At 40.1% G+C, this 24,971-nt stretch overlaps 1 protein-coding gene across 1 annotated transcript in view; it reads right to left on the bottom strand.

The window, feature by feature from the left end:
* LOC132404317 (mucin-2-like) overlaps positions 1-24,971 on the bottom strand; it is a 218,692-nt gene that overhangs the window by 39,344 nt on the left and 154,377 nt on the right. Inside the window, exons 33-35 of the mRNA XM_059988489.1 lie at positions 23,526-23,585; positions 3,400-3,456; positions 1,917-2,326 (exon numbers count right to left, since the gene is read on the bottom strand). Of these exons, the coding sequence (XP_059844472.1) occupies positions 1,917-2,326; positions 3,400-3,456; positions 23,526-23,585 (527 nt within the window). The remainder of the gene's footprint in view (positions 1-1,916; positions 2,327-3,399; positions 3,457-23,525; positions 23,586-24,971) is intronic.

Here is a 24,971-nt window from a genome sequence, read left to right as displayed (position 1 = left end):
CAGGCTTATTCAATGTCTTCCCCATCTCGAGGACTTCCAAGCCACCCTCTTTGCCCAGCCTGAAGTTTCTTGGTCTCACTCGAGGCTCCCTGGTCTCTCAGTCTCTCTGGATCCCCAAGTCTCCCTGCCTGTCAAGTTCCCCAGGTCTCTCGAGTCTTCCCTGGATCTCGAGTTTCCAGGCCTTCCAGGGCCATCAAGAGCCAGCTATAGGGAAGGGGGTCCTGTAGTAACTTCTTCAGGCCTGTGCAGGGCATCAGAAAGCATTTGGGCTCTGAGGTTTTTAGAGCACCTAAATTGGTTAGTTGTCACTTAACAGTTATTAATGGTTTTAAAGCTTCTTGCATTTTTCTCGAGCAACTCGCTCTTTGTAATGCGGTTTCCTGGTGCTTTCTGCTTAAGTTTGTTAAGTTTACTTTGATAGGCTCAGAGGTTCTGTGTTAGTTTTATTCTTGAAGCAGATGCCCGATTAGCTCCAATCGGAGGGTCCTCATTTTGAGAATGATTCATCTCATAATGTCACTTGATCGAGCTACTTCTGTATAAGCTCTTGCTTCTGTCTCTACGGTGAAGAGTTTGGCTCCAATATGAACCAAACAAGAGTTTGGCTCACACCATGGCACATATCTACCAGCATCACTGAAGGACATCTTTGACAAGTCCGTCTTTCAGGACTTCCAGCAGACACAGGTCTGTGGTGCCTCAGGGGCTGCGCCTAGAGAGGGGGGGCCCTGTCACAACCATAGATTCAGCAGCACAGTAGATACGGCAACTGCGCTTGTGAATATGTGCATGTCGGCTAATTATTATTTTATTGTGATAGTATTTAACTCCATTCATTCCGTCATAGTATTCGTCGAGACTTGGATACTGCAATGCTTCAGTGCCTGCTTGCATTCTGTCTTGGCTGAGAAACTGAACTGTGGAGTCAACTGACTCTGAAGTCTAGCGGTATTCATTTTATTCTTAATTGTTCTTTTCAGTCGCAGTGTAGGCTATGTTTTCCATTTGAGAGTTTTAGTTAACAGCCCTAGCATTTATTGTTTTCTTTTCCCTTTAACACTGTTCGCATTAAAGTCTGAAATGTTGACCCACTTCAGTGTCCCTCGCTCCACACTTGGGCTATGTCCGAACCTGGTGACATATTCAGTTTCTGCAGGGACTTCTCAAAAATGTTAAGAATAAATTAATGTAATTTTTGAAGATGAGGAAATTCAGCAATGATTGAGAATGTCCAACTTAAATATGATGTATATACTGGTGAGTAGGTGAATATCCATTGAGAGTAGGGGAGATTCAAACAAGAGGACATCAGTTGAGAGTTGAGGGGCAAAAGTTTAGGGGTAACACAAGGGGGAACTTCTTTACTCAGAGAGTGGTAGCTGGGTGGAATGAGCTTCTGGTAGAAGCAGCAGAGGCAGGTTTGATTTTGTCATTTTAAAAAAATTGGATAGGTATATGGACGGGAAAGGAATGGAGGGTTATGGGCTGAGTGCAGGTAGGTGAGACTAGGTGAGAGAAGCATTCAGCACGGACTAGAAGGGCCAAGATGGCCTGTTTCTGTGCTGTAATTTTTATATGTTTATATGGTTATACTGCTGATGATTACTGTGACTAATTTTTGTTGTTCCTTTTCATGCCTTGTGTCACATTAGGTGGTATTTCATGGCATTTCCTTCACTTTTGTCTGTTCTTTTTTAAAACAGGCCGAGTTGGTAACTCGATGCTCAACCCAGCACAGATGGAAACACGCAGTGCAAGGAGCTGACCAGATTCAAACCCGGGACCATTCACCTCGAAATCCAGTGCTAACACCACTACACCACCTGCTGGCTGGTACCATGACTAAGTTTGTTTAGTTATTCTGAACAACACCAATACATTATCAATGTTCCAAGAATCAAGTCAAACTTCCTTACCTTCCGTGGTGGGTTGGAATTGCACCAGCATGATTCCAGAGGTACGATTGTGGCCTGGCTCACTTCGGGCTCATAAATTGTGGGAGCGGTTAGGGGTGCAGCAGTTGTAGATGTAGTCTGTATTGGCTCACAGCACACCCTCATTCTATAGTCCAGACACAGGGGGAAACTATTTACTTTAATATGGCATACAAGTCCTTTCTGTAAATCACAAGTCACAAAGTCCCCTGATTTATTTATTGGCCTGTTTGAGAACTTGACAGCTTCGCAATGAATGTTACTTAAGTTGTAGGGGTAGAAAGGACACGGATTTGGTGGCAATTCGTCCAAAAGTTCAACATCGGCTCTGTTTTTAAGTGATGGTTTATTGTTATTAAACCAGCGTGTCCATACTCCATTGCAAATCGGTTCTGAAAAATAAAAATAGGAGCCTATCATCATCCTCATAGATATATACACTCAGTAGAATATTGTGATGCATGGAATCCTGCCTTTCACTTCAGAATCTGTTCTGAGTCTAATCTAGATAGAGATGGCTCATTTCCCACTGGATGTCAGGGTGATATATAAATCAGGTAGTCTCAATACAGTTCTTAAAGTGACTAAATTCACAGAGCAAAATTGCGCACTGCTGAAAGATCAGTAAATTGCCAAGTGTACTCCACTATGTCAAGAGCATGTTAGACAAAGGCAGCAGAAATTTCATTTGGTTTTGAAGTTTGTTTTCTCTTGAGAATCCAGAAATGGGATGCTGTTGGACTGGGACATAAACATTCACAGACTGTATGTGACTAAGCAAGGTGCAAGGAATCTAAAGCTGTGCTTTGAATTCTGGAATATGATTCAGTGATGCAGTGAGTTTAAATACTCACCTGCTGTTGCACAATGAGGGCCATAGTTTCAGTGGTAGACACATTTTAGACCATAAAGCCCTCAGGTTTAGGAGCAATACAATTGGCTCAACACATCTGCTCTACCATTCAATCGTAAATGATTTATTACCCCTTTCAAATCCATTCTCCTGCTTTCTCCCTGTAACCTTTCAGATTTAGTTCATTTGAGATACTGAAGTGCTATGATATAGACTGGAATCTTTGGACTCGCGATCAAGTCGTATACTATATACATTCTCCTGATTTCAAATTGAACATTTGGACCACTTGAAGTAGAAGGGACCAGCAAATTTGACCTTCTTTCATAATGAACCAATCTGCTTGAACTTTACATATCTGATGCCAGCTCATTCACATAAATACTTGTAGTATTTTCTACAGGGGAGTTGTCAGGAGTTAACTAGAAAACTGAAAAAACTGCAATCAAAGAAACATTATCACCAGGCAATTAGATGCCCGTTGGGAGAGAGACGCAGCAGCAACTTTCCAGGACCTCATTGCATTGTCAGTAGAGCTGATTAAGTGAAATTGCCCAAATACTTAAAATAACAACAAATGATCTTACTCATATGTGAAATAGTAGTCATTACCATAAGGGTTGGTGGTATTTGGTTCACTCCAAATTGCTGGTAATCCTGTATGATTTCCTGAAAAAGCACATAATTATCAATTAGCTGTGGACATAAGAAAGTGAAGCCAAAAATTTCAATGGACTTTCAAGTAATAATTTCATGGATGCATCTTGAATTAACCAGTTGATTTTACATATGACAGTGGACTTCGAGCCATACACATTTGTTCCTCTCCTTCTGTGCATTTTGAAAATCAATGGTAAAGTTCAGTACTCTTCTTTAAGGTAAAACTGCTTTCCAGTCAAATGAAGCCTCTCCACCTTCCTGCCTTTGAATTATCATTTCATGCTGGTTGCTTACTGACCACATTACAATCAAAGCTCTAAGCCAAAATGGGGAGATCATCTCTTTGCTTGATGTTGGGAGGGCCCCATCACCAGCTCAATTCTCAAGTCATAAGGAGGACTGATTATGAATCTTACAGATTTCCAGGGGCTTTTATAGTAACTTGCTTTCCACAAGCTTTTACTCCAGTACACTATCTAGCACCAGAGATCCGTGGTGTGCATGAGTAGGTAAAGAATCAACGTGACTCTAGTCAATCAGAGTGAAGATTCCTCATCATGATGTGCAGAGATGACAGTTAATTACAAATTTATGTAAAGGAATTAAAACAGAAAAAATTGGCATTACTAATAAACAGATAAAAGAAGCAAAAAAAGTACAAAAGACCTGCAATTAAAATTATTTTCTAAAGCTCAAAGAAAATTTATTATCAAAGTACATATATGGCATCATACACAACCCAGAGATTCATTTCTTGCAGGCATACTCAATAAATCCATAATAGAATAATAACTATAACAGAAACGAATGAGAGTCTCAACTTGTTAAATTCAATTCTCAGTGTCAAGCAGTTTGTTCAGAAATAATTATTCCTCATTGTGCCATTATAAAGTGATTTCCACTTGAATATATGAATTTAATTCTGCCTTGTTTATTTAGTATTTAATAGTGGATAATTACAGCAATATACTACCCCAGCCATGGAATACTACGTTTGTGGGGTTTATGTTCGTATTATGTCTTATTTTACAGTCTTTTTCTTCACTGTCTTGTTCCATATGCTGTCTGTTATGCTGCTACAAGCAAGATTTCATTGTAACTGTACCTCACTGTACTTGTGACAATAAAGCTGACTTATTTTGATTTGACATCCTACACTTATATGGATTTATCAGCAAAATATTGGGTAGAGAAACATTTAGAGGAGTTGGCCCAGTAACTTAATTATTCCATTTTTAACCATGCAGGTGAATTGCAGAAGTTGCTGTCCTATTCACACAATATTATTCATTGATATTCTCAACACAACATCCAGCCTTTTGTCCAGCAGTTTAAAATGAACACTTTACAGACAGTGTAAAGATGTCAGGGTAGACTTCTGATCTTAGGGAAGTGTAGTCCAGAAAGGATAGACATTAGTAGAAGGTTAGCTGATAAGGTGAAGTTCCCAGTGTGCTGTGGGAAGACTATCCATTTCTGGTGTATTCCTTATGGGGATCCATGTGGACAGGAGTTGTCTTCATCCAGATCAGCAAATTGAGCCTCCACCAAAACACTAGAAAAATTACTCCATGTTTCAATTCAATGTGAACAACATACTTCTGTGAGACTTTACTCAGGACTGCAGAGCAAAACAGGACACAAAATGGATTTGAGGGCTTGCAGAGAAGTTAAGGGGAGAGAATTAGGGACACAAAGAAAGAAATGGAGGGGGTGCCTGGAGCAATTCTCAGGAAGGATGGGACGAAGAACGGATGGGTGGATGTAAAGGCTGCAGGGAGAGAAAGGAGGTTAGAGCAAAGGGTGGATGCACACTGTAGGAAAGATTATTCAGTGCCTTTCTTATCAAATATCTACCCCATTCTACCTTCCAAAAATTCAGACTCTTCCTACACATCCATTTTAGGAAGATTTTACCTCAATTCTATCTAAATGTTCTTTTCTAAAATTACTAAATAAGTCAATTTCCATACAAGTAGCTGATGTCTGTACTATGGTATTTTCCCACTTCTTTGAACCGGCTCGACTAAATGACTACATTTTCTTCTGTCCCACCTCTGTATGGACTAGGTTATTTTGTTCATCACCACCGTTAGCATTCTGAGAAAAAAATTATTTTGATACCTAGACAAAGTGCCATCCAATATATTTTAGAAAGTTATGAGAATTTCTAGAGCCCATTTGTCCCTGCGCATGAAATATAAACCACAAAAGTCAACAAAATCACTGGAGATGGCAGTGATTTCTAGTAAATTCTAATCATCCTATAATTATGGTTATAGAAAACACTAAGCTGAAGTGACATTTTAATGCATTAGTATGCAAAAAGAATATTTTTTGCATAATTAGGAGTAGGCATCAGGGTTTTTATGAACCCTCAATGACTCTAGGTTTGTCTACCCAAAGCAAGTGAAGACTAGATTCGGCGTACTGTGTAAAGGAAATCACCAGCTGGCTGAATGGGCAGGAAGGCATTTCCCAGCACATATTGTGGAATGCAAAGAGCACAGCAAGGCACGCATGCTTCCCTAGTCATCCATTGCATCCTAACCTATCTCCAGCTGTCTTGACTCTTGTCTTGCCACTGGATCCAGATAGACTAGGATGAGAGGGTGATCAACCTGCCCAGCTCTCCCTCACTTTAATTAAACTCATGCGCGAGTCAGGACACGCAAAAAGGATGAGTGAAGATTGTGGTGAACTATGTGCCTGTCTGGACACGCCCCCTGCTGACTGCTCCTGTGGCTCCTCCCACAGGCCCCTGTATAAAGGCGATCTGAGGCCTGACGCTCGGCCTCAGTCTCCAGGACATAGTATGATTGCCACTCACTCCTGGTTCCTTCTTCCAGTCAATAAAAGCCGATATCTCGCCTTACGTCTCAGTGTGAGTTATTGATGGTGCATCAAAGATAAATGAATGAAGACCCTTACAGTCAGAAACAGGGTAAGATTTAACAAGGAACAAAGAAATGAACAACTGTATTGGGTCTATCTGCCTTCAGGAGAATGCAAGTATCCTCCCAGAATGTTAGGTATTCTAGCATCTAGTGTGAGGGAGGAACTGAAGAAAATCAGTATTAGAAGGGAAATAATATTAGGGAAATTAATGGAATTGAACACCAACGAAGTCCCTTGGTCCAGTCGTCTGCACACAGAGCACTTGAGTAAGTGCCCCTAGAAACAGTGGATGGACCAGTGGCACAAGAGGTACTGCAGATTCTGGAAATCTGGAGCAATACGCAGTGTGCTGGAGGAGCTCCACAGATCAGGCAGCATCTATGGATGGGAATGACCAGCCGAAGTTTTGGGCTGAGACCCTTGATTGGATGGATTAGTGGTCTTCTTCTTTAGGAGTAATGATGATGAAGGGTTTCAGCCTGAAACATCGTCACTACCTCCTCCCATAGATGCTGTCTGGACTGCTGAGTTCTGCCAGCATTTTGTGTTTTTAATGAAAACAGGGTGACTGAACTTTCAGAAGGATCTTGACAATGATTTTCAACTGCCTACAGTGTTAAAATTCACATGGAATTATACACTTAGAATTCATGTCTCAGGGTGTTTCAATTTTATTTTCCAATAGATATCAAAATGTTTTAAAGTGGCAAGACATACATCCACTTTTGGACAGAGCAATAGCGCCAAGGACTAAAGGATGCAGATAGTGTGTTGTTCACCTGCACAGATTCCTATCACTCCCTGAGAAAGTTTTAGGGTCATTAGTATTTGAATATCTCGAAGAATGTAATTGAAATTAGGTCATAATGTACACTTCTCTTTTGGAAGTTTAGTTGCTAGACGCAAACACATTCAATTGTGGTTTGGAAATGAATGCTCACAGCAGGATATTCTGTCAATGGGTAACCAGTTCCTGACTAACAATTTTACTAAACACTCTGTTGGAAATACAATTTTTCCACAGCTGGTTCATAAGTAACAACATGACCTGTAATTTAAAACAAAAGTGTTAAATGCAACAATGACAGAAATATAGATGTAAATTCTGGAAAGGTATTTTTTTCTGCACACAATTACAAAACATATAATAATAAATTGTGCACTTGTGCAAGCTGGTTTGGTGCAGGATATAAATCACCAGGTGTGGCTGGTAACTGATGTGAATGCAGATTTTTTGCTGAGCAAGGAAGTCAGTTAAATTAACAGCATTCAGCACTGTTCTAAGCCTTACGGGTTAAATTTTAATTATGCCAACCACTCCTCGTATTGTCTACCGGATTGTCAATGGATTGTATTATTATTGCTGACAGAATTTACTGCCCCATGAAATGTTCAGGCAACATGAAATTGTCATGTAGCCATGCACTGTATTTCAGTTCTTGCATCAATTTTTAGTAGCTATCAAACTTCCACCAATTAGCATTCTAAACACAACAAACATACCCCAAACAAGCGTAATTATTTAGAGACTCTTGGGTTTCATCGGAAAATACAATTAAGCAGAATGGTGGTAAAGCCTAAATAGCTAGTTTTAACTTGGTGACAATTCCGTATAACTTTGAGAGATACTTTCTCACGGCCGGCTGATACAATTACACCTCAGTTCTGAAAAGAAAGCCAAGATGATGGAATCTAAGATGGCACTGTTTTCAGTCCTTAATTCAAAACCACCAGAGTGTAAAGAAATAATGCAAATGTGTAAGCAGACAGTGCAAGATACAAACGACAGTTATGTACCAGGTGTGCTGCTGGTGCTTGAAGTTGTTTCAGCTGGTATCTCTGTTGTTGGTTCTATGGATTAAAACAGTCATTTCAACCAATTGCTTTGATTGCCCTGGACTAAATTTTCAAAGTTCAAAGTAAATTTATTATCAAAGTACATATGTCTCCATATACAACCCTCAGATTCATTTTTGTGGGCATAATTAACAAATCTATGGAATAATAACCATAACAGAATCAACAAAAGAATTGATTATTATAACCAATAATTTTATTACTTATTTGACCAATGATCTGTATCATTAGTACTGGCTAACTATAAAATCCTAGAAAATGTAGCCTCCTATGGTTAAAAACGTAGGAACCAGGAGTAGAAATAGGCCAGTCAGCCTCTTTCACCTACTCCCCCTATTCAATAGGATTATGTCCTCAACTCTCTCTCCAGACTTATTTGGTATCCTTTCATTTTAAAATATCTGTCAGTCTCCACCTTGAATATATTCAATGCTTCCATCTCCAAAGCACTGTAAGAGAGAAATTCCATCTCCATTCATCCAAAATGGTCAACCCTTCATTCTGAAACTGTGCCCTTACTTTGAGATCCCCCCAGTAGGATCCATCCTGTCAATTCTCTTCAGAACTTTATTTGTTTCAGTAAAGTAGCCCCCTCCGTCTTCTAAATCCAATGATTATTGATCCAACCTGCTCAACCTCTTTTCATGTGTTAGCCCATTTGAAAGTGGATGAAAAATTAAAGCTCAGTGAAGGAATCTGCTGTTTTGAAGCCAACCAACTCCATAAAACAAAATAAAATAGCTATATTTGCATTCAGAACAGTGAAAAATAATTGATGGGCTGAAACAACTGTGACAATGGAGGAAAATAGTATAATTGATTCCTTGATGAGAAGGATATGAAAGGGTATGTTCTAGGTGCAGTTCGATGGGACAAGGCAGTTTCAATGGTTCAGTATGGACTAGATGGGCTGAAGGGCCTGTCTCTGTGCTGTAGTATTCTATGACTCTATGATATAGCAATATTGTTAATACTGAAGGACAACTATTTTTAAATACTGAAGATGTGTTCTTTACAAGGATCAGACCATTCTCAGTTGTGAAGCGTGATAAAGGATATTCATGATTTAGGCCCTGTTCTACAAATGGCTGAATCAGCGAGAAAAATTCTATAAGCAAATGCAAGGTGACAACATTTAGACCTCTTTAGAATGACTTATCAAATAAAATAAAAATTAAATTAAAGACCTATTTTATTACTTACTCAATGGCCAGTGTAAGTTTGCCTGAGTAGAAACAAGCTTTGCATAATTAAACTAAATTGGTAAAATGGTTTAATATTGTTACATGTACTGGGGTACAGTGAAAAACTTGTACACTATGCATACAGATCAATTTATTACTGCGGTACATTGAGATAGTAAAAGGTAATGGAGGCTTGATCATTGAGGGTGCTTAAGGAGGAGATTGGTAGATATCTAATTAGTCAGGGTGTCAAAGGATATGGGAAAAAAAGCCAGAAATTGGAACCAGATGGGAGAATAACTTAGCTCATGGTGGAGTGGCAGAGCAAACTCAATGGGCTAAATGGCCTGCTTCTGCCCCTTGGTCTTGTCTTGTGATCTTATAAAACAATAATGGAATGCAGAATTAAGTGTTACATTTATAGAGAAAGTGCAGTGCAGGTAGGCATAAGATGAAAGGTCATAACGAGGTAGATTGTGAGGTCAAGAATCCATCTAAGTGTACTTGGGAAATATTCAATAGTTTTAAAACTGCAGGACAGTAGCTGTCCTTGAGCATGGTGAACATGCTTTCAGGCTTTAGTATCTTTGCATGATATAATTTTACTTTCAGTTACAGGTACATAGTTGGTGGTTGTTGTGGAATTGGTCAATACTTCTACAGTTGTTTCTACAGAGCAAGAAAAAAACATTGGTCTTTTGATCCCCAATAAGGTTCTACTTGTCTCCTGAAGTTTTGAAGATACCACTTTAGAAACTGAATGGAAAATTGTAAAGGTGAGATCTCTAAACCACAACCTGACTCTGTAGAAATTATTTCAATGCCGAAATCCTGGAGCTCATGAATATATTTGACAGTGTTAATTTCGAAGTACCATTTGTTCAGAATAATAAGCAGTGAGCCACAATAGTAGCTTACTGGAGGAGCAACATCTTATATTCTGTCTGTGTAGCCTCCAACCTGATGGCGTGAATATTGACTTCTCTTTCCGGTAACAAAATTTCCCTCACCCCCCACCCCCCACTCCCCCTATTCCTCATTCTGAACACTTACTTCTTCACTCCTATCACCTATCCCTGGGTCCTCTCCTCCTTCTATTTCTCCTATGGTTCACTCTCCACTCCTATCAGATTCCTTCATCTCCAGCCCTTGACCTTTCCCTACCCACTTGGCTTTACCTGTCACCTTCTAGCAAGCCTCCTTCCCCTCCCTCAATCTTTTTATTCTGGCACCTTCCCCCTTCCTTCTCAGTCCTGAAGAAGAGTCTTGGTCCAAAATGTTGACTATCTATTCATTTCAATAGATGTTGCCCTACCTGCCGAGTTCCTCCAGCATTTTGTGCGTGTTGTCTCAGATTTTCAGCCTTTGCAGACCTTAGATTACTTTTACCTTGCAGAGGTCTGCAGCATTAATTTACTGAAAGAATCCATCCATTTTCCAGCACGCAGACCCTGCACAGTGACAGAGCCTTCTGCAGCATAGGCGGCTCCTCATGAGGGGATCAATAGCAGTCCCACTCAGAGAGCAGCTGTCATAACTTGTTCTGTCATCCATTACAACTTAGAAAATGTAGCAACCATAGAAAGGGTGCAGAGGAGATTTACAAGGATATTGCCTGGATTGGGGAGCATACCTTATGAGAATAGATTGAGTGAACACGGCCTTTTTACCTTGGAGCGACAGAGAATGAGACATGACCTGATAGAGGTGTATAAGATGATGAGAGGCATTGATCATGTGGACAGTCAGAGGCTATTTCCCTGGGCTGAAATGGCTAGCATGAGAGGGCACAGTTTTAAGGTGCTTGGAAGTAGGTACAGAGGAGATGTCAGGGGTAAGTTTTTTTTTAAACACAGAATGGGGAGTGCATGGAATGGGCTGCCGGCAACAGTGGTGGAAGCAGATATAATAGGGTCTTTTAAGAGACTCCTGGACAGGTACATGGAGCTCAGAAAAATAGAGGATTATGGGTAACCCCAGGTAATTTCTAAGGGAAGGACATGTTCGGCACAGCTTTGTGGGCCAAAGGGCCTGGAATGTGCTGTAGATATTCTATGTTTCTAAAATTGGCAAAACCCAAGAGATAGTCAAAAACTATTTTTAAAAAGAATGGAAATTATTTTTAAAAATCCAAATAAATATTAGCATCATAGACCATTCAGCATTTTCCTATTTAAATCAATGAGGAGGTGCCTGTTTGCTCTTGGCCATCTAGTGATGAAGTGATCATTACAAGGACTGAGGCTCCTCCTATGCTTATCCAGTGCTGACTCCAGCACTAACAGCCCTTCTGTTCCTCTTCATCTAAGAAGTCCAGTTGCATCTTAGATCAAAGTGTCCAGAACATTTCTCATTTCCTGATGCACTTCACTATCAAAAATTCAGTTTCCAGTTCAACAGCTATGACTTGCTCTGGCCATGCTTCATTTAAGTTAATGAGTTTTTCATACATTTTCATTTATTTAATTCTTTAAATGTGAAGCTACATCATTAACTTTAGCTCAAGATTCTTTTTTCCCTTGTTTAATTGAGATACAGTGGGGAATAGGCCCTTCCAGCCACAGTGCCCAGCATTCCCCTAATTTAATCCCAGCCTAACCACAGGACAATTTACAATAACCTAACCAACTGGTATTTCTTTTGACTGTGAGAGGAAACCAAAGCGCTCAGTGAAAACCCACACAGTCACAGCGAGAAGCTCCTTACAGGCAGTGATGGGAATTGGACCCACTCACCTGTACTGCAAGATGTTGTGCTAACCACTACACTACCGTGCTGCCCCAAACAGTGACTGGGCACTGCACACGGTTAAAACACTAATACAGTTGTCAGAAAATCAATGGTCTCAGAGAGGTCAAGGTCAGTGAACGTAGCTTCAAGTTCTAGGTCCTACCTTATCATGCATTCAGCAATGGTTTCATAGAAATATACAGTATATAAACAGGCCCTCCAGCACGCAGAGTCCACACCAATCATCTGGTACTCATTCCTTCAATAATCCTACCATAATCCATTTATATTCATCCTATGTTCCCACCAGCATCCCACACACCACCCCACCTCTGACTACCAATTCTACAACTTATGTACACACTAGAACAAATTACAGTGGCCAACTAATGTACCATCATCTTGTGCTATAGGAGGTGATTGATTGATTAAATGATTGACTGATTAATTGTTTGATTGAGAGACTATGAGGAATAGGCCCATCCAGCCCCTTGAGCCACGCTGCCCAGCAACCCCTGATTTAATTCTGGCCTCATCATGGGACAATTTACAATGACCAATTATCCTACCAACTGGTAGGTCTTTGGAATGTGGGAGGAAACCTGAGCACCCAGAGGAAACCACACAGTCAGGGAAAGAACATACAAACTCCTTAAAGCCAGCAGCAGGAATTGAACCTAGGTCTCCTGTACTGTAATGAACTGTGCTAACCACAAAGCTACCGTGCCAACAAGGGCCCAGAGGGAACCCATGTGGTCACAGAGAGAACATGCAAACTCCACACAGACAGCACTGGAGGTCAGGATTATTCCGAATGCGGAGGCTAGGAGACTGCATCTCTAGTAGTTCACCCAGGCCATCCTATCCACTGCATAAATGCTGATAGACAAAACTCATTGGAGCATGTAATGGCTGTAAAATAATCCATACCTGCTTCAATAAACTTTGTCAATCAGGATTTCTGTACAGTATCAGTATGCTTTACCTCACCCTCACATATTTATCATGCCTCACGTCTGATAGCTTGCACCCACACAATGAAAGAACTGTTTGCCTGAAGCTTCCCTAGTCAGGAATGTGAGGGTTCAAGTATTGCATATTGCAAACAACCTGAGAAAAGCATTTGCAAAAGAATTAATTATAAAGAAATTCTTGAAGTCAGACCACGAAAGTTGTATTTTGTTGCCTGCTCGCATTAGTGTGCAGAAATTTATAAGATATATATATATATATATATATATAAGATATAAGAGACTGGTCTTGCAAGGTTAAAACCTGCAATCAGCTAACTTGAAGTTGAGGACAGGACAAGGCAGAGTGCAACAGAGGGAAGCATGTCTAATGCAAATCATTTGGAAGAATTATTTGAGAAGGGACCAAAAGAGCTGTATTTTATACCTACATGAGAAAATCTGCAGATGCTGGACATCCAAGCAACACACTCACAAAATGCTGGAAGAACTCAGCAGGACTCATGAATGGTCTGAGTGAAGGGCCTCGGCCTGAAACGACAACTGTTCACTCTTTTCCATAGATGCTGCCTGTCCTGTTGAGTTCCTCCAGCATTTTGTGTGTGTTGCAATTTACACCTATTCAAAGACTTATCATATGAAGAAAGGAAATAACATTCATGTGGAGATTTCCATAATTGTGCATTAATGTCAGATTCAAATTCAAAGTAAACTTATTATCAAAGGTACGTATGTAGTATATAACCATATGCTACTTTGAAATGCATTTTCTTGCAGGTATTGACAGTAGAACAAAGAAATGCAATTGAATCAATGAGAAACTACATAGGAAAAAGCCTGACAAACAACTACAATGCAAAAAAGTTTACTGCGCAAATACAAAAAAATAGATAAATAATACTGAGAACATGAGTTGTAGAGTTGTCACTTATCAGTTGATGCTGTAATCATTATCTCTGCTGTTGTTTCTTTACAGCAGGAAAAAAGCAACTTAGATGGTTGTAATGTAGATAGGGCCCTTGATTCTGTACGAAGTTAATGAATTAAATTTATTTACACTGTGGGTATCGCCAACAGTACTGGTGTTTATTCCAGTCCCTAATTGCTCCAGTACCGAGGACGCAGTTAACAATCAACTGGAGTTCCCAAGAAGCTAAAATTCATTGGTCTCAAAACGGGTGTCAATCATATCAAATCTACTCATCATTCTGACTCCAGTATCAATTATCAGCAGTATCAATATCACTGGCTTCCTAGTGCATGATCACCTGAGAGAGGGAGTATTTGGAATGATACTGATAACCTCATGACCAGAAATTAGGGCACCTTGTATAACCAACTGAAGAAACACATGACCGAGGAAGCTTTATCTCCTCACAGAGGGCCCCGATCAGTTGCCTGTGGTTTCTAAACTGGTCTTACCACTTAGTTCAGAACCCACACAACCAAAGTGAAAGGAAGTCATCCTCAATACTGAGGAATTGTTTAAAAAAAGTACTAAAAGAATGATTGTCAAAGCCAGCACCACCCACCCAGGGAATCGCTGGGTGCGGCAAAAATTGTAGAATGATCTGAACAAGGAAGTCAATATCAGTAAATGCATCCTCAAATATCATATTGAACACAATGCACAAACATCCCCAGGCGTTGCTCACTTCACCACGTCCCTGACATTCAACCACTTAGATTCTGTCTCAACTAGTAAAATTAGCATCTTCTTAACAACAAGCAGCAAATCCCACAGTTTCCTATCTAATGATACTGATCCATAAAGACACTGCTTATTGCTTGCAAGTAAGAGTAACATGCATAGAACAAGGACATTAAAGTTAATCATCATCATTATTTGGCGTTTTGTGTAACATGGGAGATCGTGGGCTTCCATCTGACTTAATCGGATGGTTGTCTGTGGGGAAGACCCCAATCACACTTCTGTTCTTAAACTTTTCTCTAACCATGACCACGACTGCTCTTGGCAAATGTTTCTACAGAAGTGGCTTGCCATTGCCTTCTTCTGGGCAGTGTCTTTACAAGACGGGTGACCTCAGCCATTATCAATACTCTTCAGAAATTGTCTGCCTGACGTCAGTGGTCGCATGACCAGGACTTGTGATATGCATCCACTTCTCACATCACTATCCACCTCCTGCTCCTAACGCTTTATGTGACCCTGATCGGGGAGCTGAGCAGGTGCTACACCTTGCCCATGGGTGACCTGCAGGCTAGTGAAAGGAAGAAGCCCCTTACCCGTCCTTTAGCAGACGCATATCGGCACCCTGCCACCCAGAAAGTTAATAGACATTTTAAGCACTACTGTCACTTCCATGCAAACCATGAATTGTATCCCATTCTACTCAATATCATCTTGAAAAGGACTCTAAACCCCTTTCTTAATTTTGTTACAAATGAGGAGCAAATCTGCTGGACAGAAGGGTCCAGAATCGCCACACTTTTAGGTTTAGTATTGATGACATATATTATCTGTATATTTGCATTGATATTATTTTTGTGTATTTTTATTAATAAATACCATTAAAAATAGTATCACCAGACTCCAACGGACGCCTCTATCTTTGCTGGTAAGTAACCCAGTTACGGGGTTCTTAACTACTTGGGGCCTCATCTCGAGATTTGATACCAAATTGGAGGGCCAGTAAATCCAAACTTTTAAGTCCAAACTTGGATCTGGTTGCACGGGTAGCCAGACGGGAAACCAGCAAAGATGGACTTAGACGAATTTACACAAAACCCGACTTTGAAGGCGCAAGAGGGGGCCACAAAGTTGGACTTGGTAAATATTGCGAAAGGACTAAATCTCGCAGAGATGAGGTCGTCAATGAAAAAGTGGGAGATGCGGAGGGCCATAACTCAGTATTATATTGAGAATAATGTGTTTTCATCTGAGGATTGGAAAATATCCCTGAAAAGGTACCAGCTATTGGGATGGCTCTGTTGTAGTTAGAAAAATTAAGGTTGGAGCATGAAATTAAGTTAAAACAGCTGGAAGCAGTTGAAAAGGAGAAGGAAAGAGCTGAAAAGCAGAGGGAGTATGAGGAGAAGGAGAAACAGAGGCAACATGAGTGGGACATGGAGAAGTTAAGGCAAGAGCGAAGAGCTCAAGGGCCAGACCGAGAGGAGCGGTTTAATGTTAGTTGGGAGTTTAGGTTAGTACCTCCGTTCAAAGAGACAGATGTTGATAGTTATTTCTTGCATTTTGAAAAGGTGGCAGTGAGTCAGAAGTGGCCCAGAGATCAGTGGGTGGCATTGTTACAAAGTGTGTTAAAAGGGAAAGCACATCGAGCATATGCGGCGTTGTCTATGGAGGAGGAGGAGGTATATGAGAATTATGAGGATGTAAAACAGGCCATTCTTCAGGCCTAAGAATTGGTACCTGAAGCCTATAGACAAAAATTCAGAAATTTAAAGAAAGTGTGGAATCAGACATATGCAGAGTTTGCCTATGAGAAGGGTGTGCTCTTGGATCGTTGATGGGCAGCAGAAATGGTGGAAAAAGATTTTCGACATTTAAGGGAGTTAATTCTGATTGAGGAATTTAAAGGTTGTGTTTCAGATGATATCCAGATGTATTTGAACAAGAAGCCAAATAAGTCCATATCTAATTTTGCCAGGTTCGCAGATGAATATGCCCTAACCCACAAGACAAAGTTTTCCTCGAATAAGAGTTACCAGAAAGACGGTAGGAATGGTAGAGAAAGCCCACCAGCTGAGACAGAGATTCAGCTGGGAGCTAGTGGTAAAAATAAGGAGGAAGAAAGGCAAGATGGCAGGAGGGGTCCTGGCTTGACCTGTTTTAATTGTGGAAAGGTGGGTCATATTGCATCTAAGTGCTTTCTCCGAGGAAGGAGACAGGAAAAGGGAAAGCAGCAGTCCCTACAGGGTGTATTGTGTTGATCAGTAAATCGATGAGAAAGCCCCAGCTAGATAGGATACGAGAGGGGCGTGAGAAATTTATTTCAGAATGGACTGTGTCTGTGAAAGAGGGAGAAACACCAGTTCCAGTGCGGATCTGGAGAGACACCGGAGCTGAGCAGTCATTGATTCTCAGTAAAGTACTAGATTTTGGTCCTGACTGGAGAGGTAACTTTGAGAGGCATAGGAAAAGGGACAGAAGCTGTGCCTTTGCGTAGGATCATTATAAATTGTGAGCTGGTATCTGGACCAGTTGAAATAGGGGTGCGATCAGAATTTCCGAGAACTGACGTGGACATCCTTCTGGGTAACGATTTAGCTGGTGGTGAGGTTTGGTCAGCAATGAAGCTGACGAGCAAGCCTGTAAGTGTTGAGGACCCGCCCCTAGATTCCAAGATCTATCCCTCATGCGTGATCACTCGCAGCATGTCGAGAAAGAGACCAGTTTAAGTCAGGCCAGTGTTGATTTGGCTGAGATGTTTTTACCAACCCTGTACCAAGAGGGGTTGGGGAATGGTAAAATGGAGAATAGGGAGGTGAAAGAGAGTAAAGGAGAGGAAGTAGACCTACTCTTAGCCAGGAGGAAATTTATAGAGGCACGGAGTAAAAATGAGAAACAGATAAGGCTGTTAGAAGGTCCAGGGTTGGACATGGATGATCTGTCTGGCTTGACAGAACTGTTTGAAGAAGTTGAAAATTTTAAATGTGTTCCCGATAATAAAATAAGGACAGTCCTAGATGAAAAGGATGCCGTTACATTGAAGGAGTCTGCTGAGGTTGTTTCATCCCACAGGGTTGAGTTTACTCTGGAAGGGAGTTGCCCAGAGAGTAACTGGGAGGATCAGGGGAACTTAGAATTTGAAAAGGGGACGGGTATTGAAAGTCTGGAAGAAGCAGATGTCCCATTTGAGTGTGTTCAAGATGTGGTTGCACATGGTACTGAACCTGGTAATGAAACTCAGGAAAAGTCTGAGGTATCTGATTCAGTTAAAAAAGAATGCAGTCCTTGTGGGTCAGATGGACTTGGTTCTGTGAAGAAAAGGTTAACCTTGGTAATAGTGGGAAGTCAGAATTCCCAGTTGTTTGTGCTCAAAGGTGTGTTAAAAGTTAGTGAGGAGATAAAAGGTGGTGATGTGGATATTATTATTGAAGGAGAAGGGAAAAGTGTAGTTCCTAAATTGAATGAAGAAAATTTAAAGTCTGGATTAGTGTCAGAAGCAGTAACCAGGCTGAAGGAACAATGGCTTGTTACCAAGGTGCCTGTGAATCAATTACAATTTGATTTGGAATGCAAAGGTGCCGCACTTGCTAATGTTATTCAAGGGTGTGCTGTGAAGAGGCAGAATTTGAAATGTTGTTTGGACAAAGAGGGATCGCTTGCAGATATTAAACTGAAAACTAATAGAATGAAGGGTCCTGAAGATAAAACTAACGACTTGCTTAAAAATAAAGAATTATGTGGAGGTTCAGAAGATGGGCTAAGTTTGGAAAACATTGTTGATAAAATAACTCCTATGAAAGGAGCATGCAAAAGCCTATTCCACACGGGTAAGCAAGCTAACCACGTAGGAGTTAACTGGAAAAGGGGTGAGGGTTGACAGGATGCCACTTTAAATAACAGGATCTGGTTTTAAGGGATTTCAACAAAGCATGTAAATAATAAAGACAACATCATGGAAGATTGACTGTTAAGTTTGAAAGTAAAGTAAAGATTAGTATTTGCATAAACTTTTGTAATATGCATGTAAGCTAAGATCACAACTCTTTAGTTTTGTTTTACCAAAGAAAAGGAATTTAAAAAATGGGTGGTTATTAAATTGGAGTCTGATGCTACAGGAATTTATTAAGGTACCAGATATTAAGATATTAAAGGAAGTGACAATGTAATCGTTAACTGTTTAGGTGCTAACTTGAATGTATAACTGTATTACTCAATAGTGAAAAATTATCTTTTGTATTGTGTTAGATTCTGAAATCCTGTAAGACTCTGTATTTGTTAATTTTTACCTGTGGTAAAAATCCTTAGAAGGATGGGGATGTTACGAATGAGGAGCAAACCTGCTGGACAGAAGGGTCCAGAATCACCAATGCCCACCCCCCCCTTTTGAGGATCGCAAGATCACTATTATTTCAGGTCTGAGACCCAGGAAATGAGAGAGATACACAGCATGTCAGGAAATGAGAGAGAGAGAGACGCAGGATCACAGCAAAGACAGTTGTTATAGACAACGCAGAATACACAACAAGGTGGAATGTCTCCTAACAAAAGCGGAACAGAACCACTGATTACTGCTATTGTCTCTTGGAGAAGGAATTGTGTATTGAGTACTGTACTATTCATTGAAACCCCTCAGGGAACAGCCAGAGTGGACTGGTTGAGGGATTGCATCATCCCAACCTGATTGACATCTGAGACACCGTGAGTGAGGATAAAAGTCAGGTCTGGGGAACACCCCTCAGACACACCAGGAGAAACGCTAGAAATCCAGTGACAGCATTTTATAGCGAAAGCCAGTGAGAGCTCATGTGTTTCCTCCCTTGCCTGGTGGCGGGCTCATCATGGAAGAACAGTTTAGCTAAAGGAGAGGTCATACTTGAACGGCCACAACAATGAGACACCGACAGATCGAAATCATAAAGGAAGGTTGGTAAAAACAATAGCAGTAACTGTTCCCATTCTTCTATCTCTCTCTCTCTCCAACAATTGCAACACAGCGACAAACAAACACTGGAGCCTGTGTGAACTGAAACGAACTTTAGATTTCCATTGAACAATTCATTATCCCCTAGACAACAATAGAGCTTATTTCTTATTGATTATTATTATACCCGCACTTTTAGGTTTAGTATTGATGACGTATATTATCTGTATATTTGCATTGATATTATTTTTGTGTATTTTTATTAATAAATACCATTAAAAATAGTATCACCAGACTCCAACGGACACCTCTACCTTTGCTGGTAAGTAATCCAGTTACGGGGTTCGTAACAATTTAAAACAATACTGCTATTGGTTTCAAAGCAAGCATTTGGAAAGACAAATCAGGGCCGTATTTTGAAACTTGATCAGTGACAGAGAGCACAGACGAAGGAAATTGTACATCCCAGAGACAGGCCATGTGCAAGGTTTTAAACTGCTTCCAGTTGCATACAGCCAAGTAATAAAGCCAATTCTTGAGATGTGTCAGCTTTATGTGATCTTTACCAGACCCACTGAGTATAAATGCTCTTGCTTGTTGTACAATCATGGCCAATCTTTCACTTCAGCATCACTTTCCTGTATGCCATATCCCTTCAATCCTTAATAATCAAAAATCTATTGACCTTTATCTTGACTAAAGATTCAAAGGTTCAAGGTACATTTATTATCAAAGTATATATACAGAATACAGCTCTGGGATTTGTCCTCCCTAACGCAGCCACAAAATAAAGAAACACTATGGAATCCGCTCAAGAAAACCTCGAGCACCCAACACTTTAAAAAAGAATAAACCGTGCAAATTGCAAAAAGCGAGTCAACAGCATACAGAATATTGAACATTAAACCAGGAGACCAGTACTATTCAGTTTAGTTCAGTTCAGCATTGTTCAATGACTATCACTAGCTCTTGGGTGAAAAAATGACTTCCCATCTCAGTCCGTCCAAATAGTTAATCCTTTATTTTAAAGGTATGGTGCTTGGTTCTGGATTCTTCAGCCATGGGAAATATCATCCCTGAATCTGAAGTGTCAAGGCCCATGAGAACTTCTATTACTTGCATGCCAATCAGGTGACTTCCTCCTAATACCAGAGTGCTGCTTCCATACAGCACCAGTGACCCAGCTTTGATCCGAACCGGTGCTGAAAGAACAATGGGCCAATTGAGCTCCTGCTTGGCAGGATGTGGGAACAAATGTATAATTGGTCCTTTAGGTGTCAGGGGAGCTGCATGTTCAGTTAAGGAGGAAGCAAACTGTTGTTCCTAACCTTTTTTATGCCATGGACCAACACCGGGAAGCAAGGGGGTCCATGGAACCCCTGACTCTGTGGAGAATAATACAAAGGGTGAAACAGGGAACTTGGGACAGAAGATTTCCTAACAGAGTGCAATGCAGGAGGCACAGGGGGATGGGTGAATGAGAGGTGAACAGAGAAAAGAACTTTAAAAAAATAATCGGGAATGTTGTTGCAAAAGATATGATAAGCTTTCATCTGAGGTATGGCTGAAAACTAAAATTACCTATTACAGGATATGTGGAAGTTATTAGCCCATGTGTGTCTTGGAAGAAAATATTGAATGGTGAGGAAGATGAAGGATAACAAATGCAAGCAATTGAGTTGTCTTTGGACCACTGATTATAATTTATAATGACAGGTCCTCTTTTCCTTTTGTCAACTTGTTATAGGTATCCAATTTGGATGAGGAATATATTTATACTTCATCTCTCATCTGAAGGATAGAGGATACATTTACATCATGGTGGCAGAGGTGTCGAGAAGGGATCTGATCACAGGTGGTGAAAATCTGGAAAAGAACCAAGACAGAAGCCACTTAACAAGTTTATCCAGTGGTAATCAAAACAAATGGTGTTCAGCACTTGATAATTCAATGATGTGGAACAATCAGGTAAGGATTTCCAGTTGAACCTGTATGATGGTCGAACCTGTATCACTGTTATTTCTCAATCTAAGTTTCATGCTCTGTGTGAATAATGAAGGGCAATTGTTTCAGAAACCAGAACCTGCTTTTTTCACTCTGATTAGAACACCCATCTTGCTTGGACCTTCCTTTTACAGGGGACCAACCTCTCAGTTGCTGTTGCCGAGTGAAGGTTTGAGTAATCTCTCTCCCCTGACGCTGTTGATGCAAGGTTTAATTAACACGGATTGTAGATTTGGGTTCTAATTCAGTTTTAATGATGTGTTCTTGTTTCTAATTCTAATTCTGTTTGTTCTTTTGAGCTGAGGCAGCCTGCAGATAATGAACACTGAACTGAACTGAACTGGAATATGCCCTTTGATTTCATTTTTTATATTCTGTATTTTTCACTCGTTTATTTTTGTTGTAATTTGTGCGAGACTTTTTACTTGTGGGAGGAGGAGGCTGACGTTTGATTTTTTTTTTAAAAACAGGTTGGTTCCACGGTTCTTCTTAGTTTCATGGCTGTCTGTGGGGAAGACAAATCTCAGAGTTGAGTACTGCATACATACTTTGGTAATAATGTACTTTGAATATAGTCAAAGAAGTTAATGCGTCTTGCAAAATAATGTCAACAGGTAGCAGAATTCCTGATTTGCACTCCATCCTAATAAACCTCGCACAAAGAGCATTACCCGATAACATGCAAGGTTTTGACAGGAGAAAAAGACATACTCAGGTAGTACAATTTGAACGAAACATCTAACACTGAAAACTGAAGGCAGTACCTTGTTACCAGGTTACTGATAGATCAAATGGGATTAGATGTTAAGGCAGCTGGTGGTGTAGTGGCATCAGCACTGGAGTACAAGGCAAATGGTGCTGAGATTGAACCCAGCCAGCCCTTTGCACATTTTCCATTGGTGCTGGGGTGAGCATTGAGCTTGTAAAAAGCGTGAAAAGGAACAAGACATGTAGAAGGTATAAATTCAAGGTGATTTTCAGTTAGGTAGTTGTTGTATGCAGTGAACACCTTTGTTGATGTCACTGTTCATCAGGACAGGTACGTATTTCAGCTACAACAGTGCACAGATAACTGCCAAGCATCTAGATAAAGACTTTGAAAAACCACAAGAGGGGCAGGGGATTTTAATTAATGTATATTTACTGTAATTTACAGATTTTTTTTTAATCTATTGCAATGTACTGCTGCTACATTAAAGATTTTACAACATATGCCAGTGATATTAAACCTGATTCTGATGAGGTAGTGTTACACATGCACGTTCACTGTGAAACAGTTCACCAGCTCTGAGCTGCCAGCCAGTGATAGTGATCACTGCATTGTCATAGCCAGCAATGCTGTTAATTTCTTGGATGTATTGCTAGAGGCCAGTCTGCAGTGTTTAAAACAAGGTCACTGATATCATGTCAAGGTCAAATGACGACTTGCTGTAGGCACAGATCAATTTACAGCATTCTATGGCTATCAATCTATTGTTCAAAGTACAAAACATAGATGCTGTAAATTTCCAAAATCTTTTTTAAAAACAGAAAATGTTAAAAATACTCAACAGATTAGGCTGCAGGTTGAGGTAATGCTTCAGGTTGAAGATCCTTCGTTTTTCCAGAATGCCTTTATTTTTAGCTGTACTTACTATACCATATCATATTCCAACTATGTAAGCAGTAAGAATTGGATAAATAAAGGGGTTGCAATTCCTCCGTTACATTCAGTGGGTTACACGCTGCAGAAAGTAGAAAATGCTTCAACGTTTTAAAAAAAAGCTGACATCTACTCCAATTGACTAATCGATGATAGACCATGTGGAGAGTTAGAGTCCTGTGCTTATGAGGAGACATACCTGGTGTAACATATTGCTTACCTGGGATGTGACTGGTGGTTGATGAAGTTGTTGTTGGTGTCTCTGGAGGCAACGTTGTTTCTGCAGAAGAGAAAGACTTACTGTTTACACTGCTTAAACTGCGACTGTCTTACAAATCTATAAAATGCTTGAACACATCTTTCTGTTCTGTATAATCAATTACATTATTAAATTTTGTGAGAAAAATCTAAAAAACTGAAGTTTTCCAGTTTCTCTTTATTCTAGAAATCCAAGTCCTTATATTTGAAATACTTACTTTTGAAATTCTTAACGCTTAAGGTAAATTGAAAACAGGATTTGGGCTTTCAAGCAGATTTTTTAATGTATATAAATGCTGAAATATTTATTGTCAGTGAATGAACAAAATGTCAAATTCACTTGCATCCCAACCCATTAACTACAATGATGGCAAAAAATACTTTTATATAAGTTGCCCCAGAGGTTTCGAAATATCACCCAGAGAAGCATGTACTGTAATAATTAACAAGGAAGGAAAAAAGATGAGACTGGGGAGTGAAATCAGTATTGTGTTGAACGAAAGATTGAAAGGACCAGCTGTAAAAGCAGGCCATTTGGCCTGTCATGCCTGATCTACCTCTGAATAAGATTAGGTTAATCTTTTACTTCACCATCTCTGTTCAGCATTAAGTGCATATCCTATGACTACGTTGAAAACCAAACAATTATTGATCTTTATTTTAAGTGTACTCAATGACTGAAAAACCTGTCTAGGCAGCAAATATCAGCAATTCGTACTCTCTGAGTTTATGCCCTTATATCTGCACATTCCGTTTCCTCTGAGACTCCTGGCATAGTTACTTATTGTTATGGAAACAGCAATGAAGAATCATTCTGTATCTGTGTGCAACAGTATATGGAGGACCTTCATTGCTGCCCTAAATGCCAGTGGTGTAACAGGCAGGAAGTACCAGAAATTAGGCTTCTCTAATGATATATTCCAGACCTCCTCAGGAATATTTCTCACTCATAGCCACAACCTGTTTTCTATCTTGACTGACCAGTTCTGCCAGTTCTTTGGCTAAGAGTTGTGACTTCCTCTTGGAACGAAGCTTCCAGCTGACATTTTCACTCCCTGATTTGTTGCAAAGTTCAGATCACAGACACTGCATTCAGTGGGTAATGCACACCATCTTAAAAATACAGATTTATATTCCCATTGACTAGTCAATGGCAGACTACACAGAGTTAGAGCCCCGTGTATATGAGGAGACATACATAGTGGAGTGATTTACTTACCTGGGATGTAGATAGTAGTTGATGAGGTTGTTATTTGCATCCCTCTGAGTGATATTGTTTCTACAGAACAGGAATATACTTACTTTGTTTATACTGGTTAAACTGTGACTACAGCCATACATATTTGTTTAAAATTGTCTTTCTGTTCCCTAGAAAACTCTTCATACCTAGGATTTTGTGGGGAAATGT

The sequence above is a fragment of the Hypanus sabinus genome, chromosome 13, assembly GCF_030144855.1.
Source record: "Hypanus sabinus isolate sHypSab1 chromosome 13, sHypSab1.hap1, whole genome shotgun sequence".
NCBI lineage: Eukaryota > Metazoa > Chordata > Chondrichthyes > Myliobatiformes > Dasyatidae > Hypanus > Hypanus sabinus.
The sequence above is the reverse complement of the archived record's forward strand: the minus strand, read 5'-3'. Positions and strand labels throughout refer to the sequence as shown.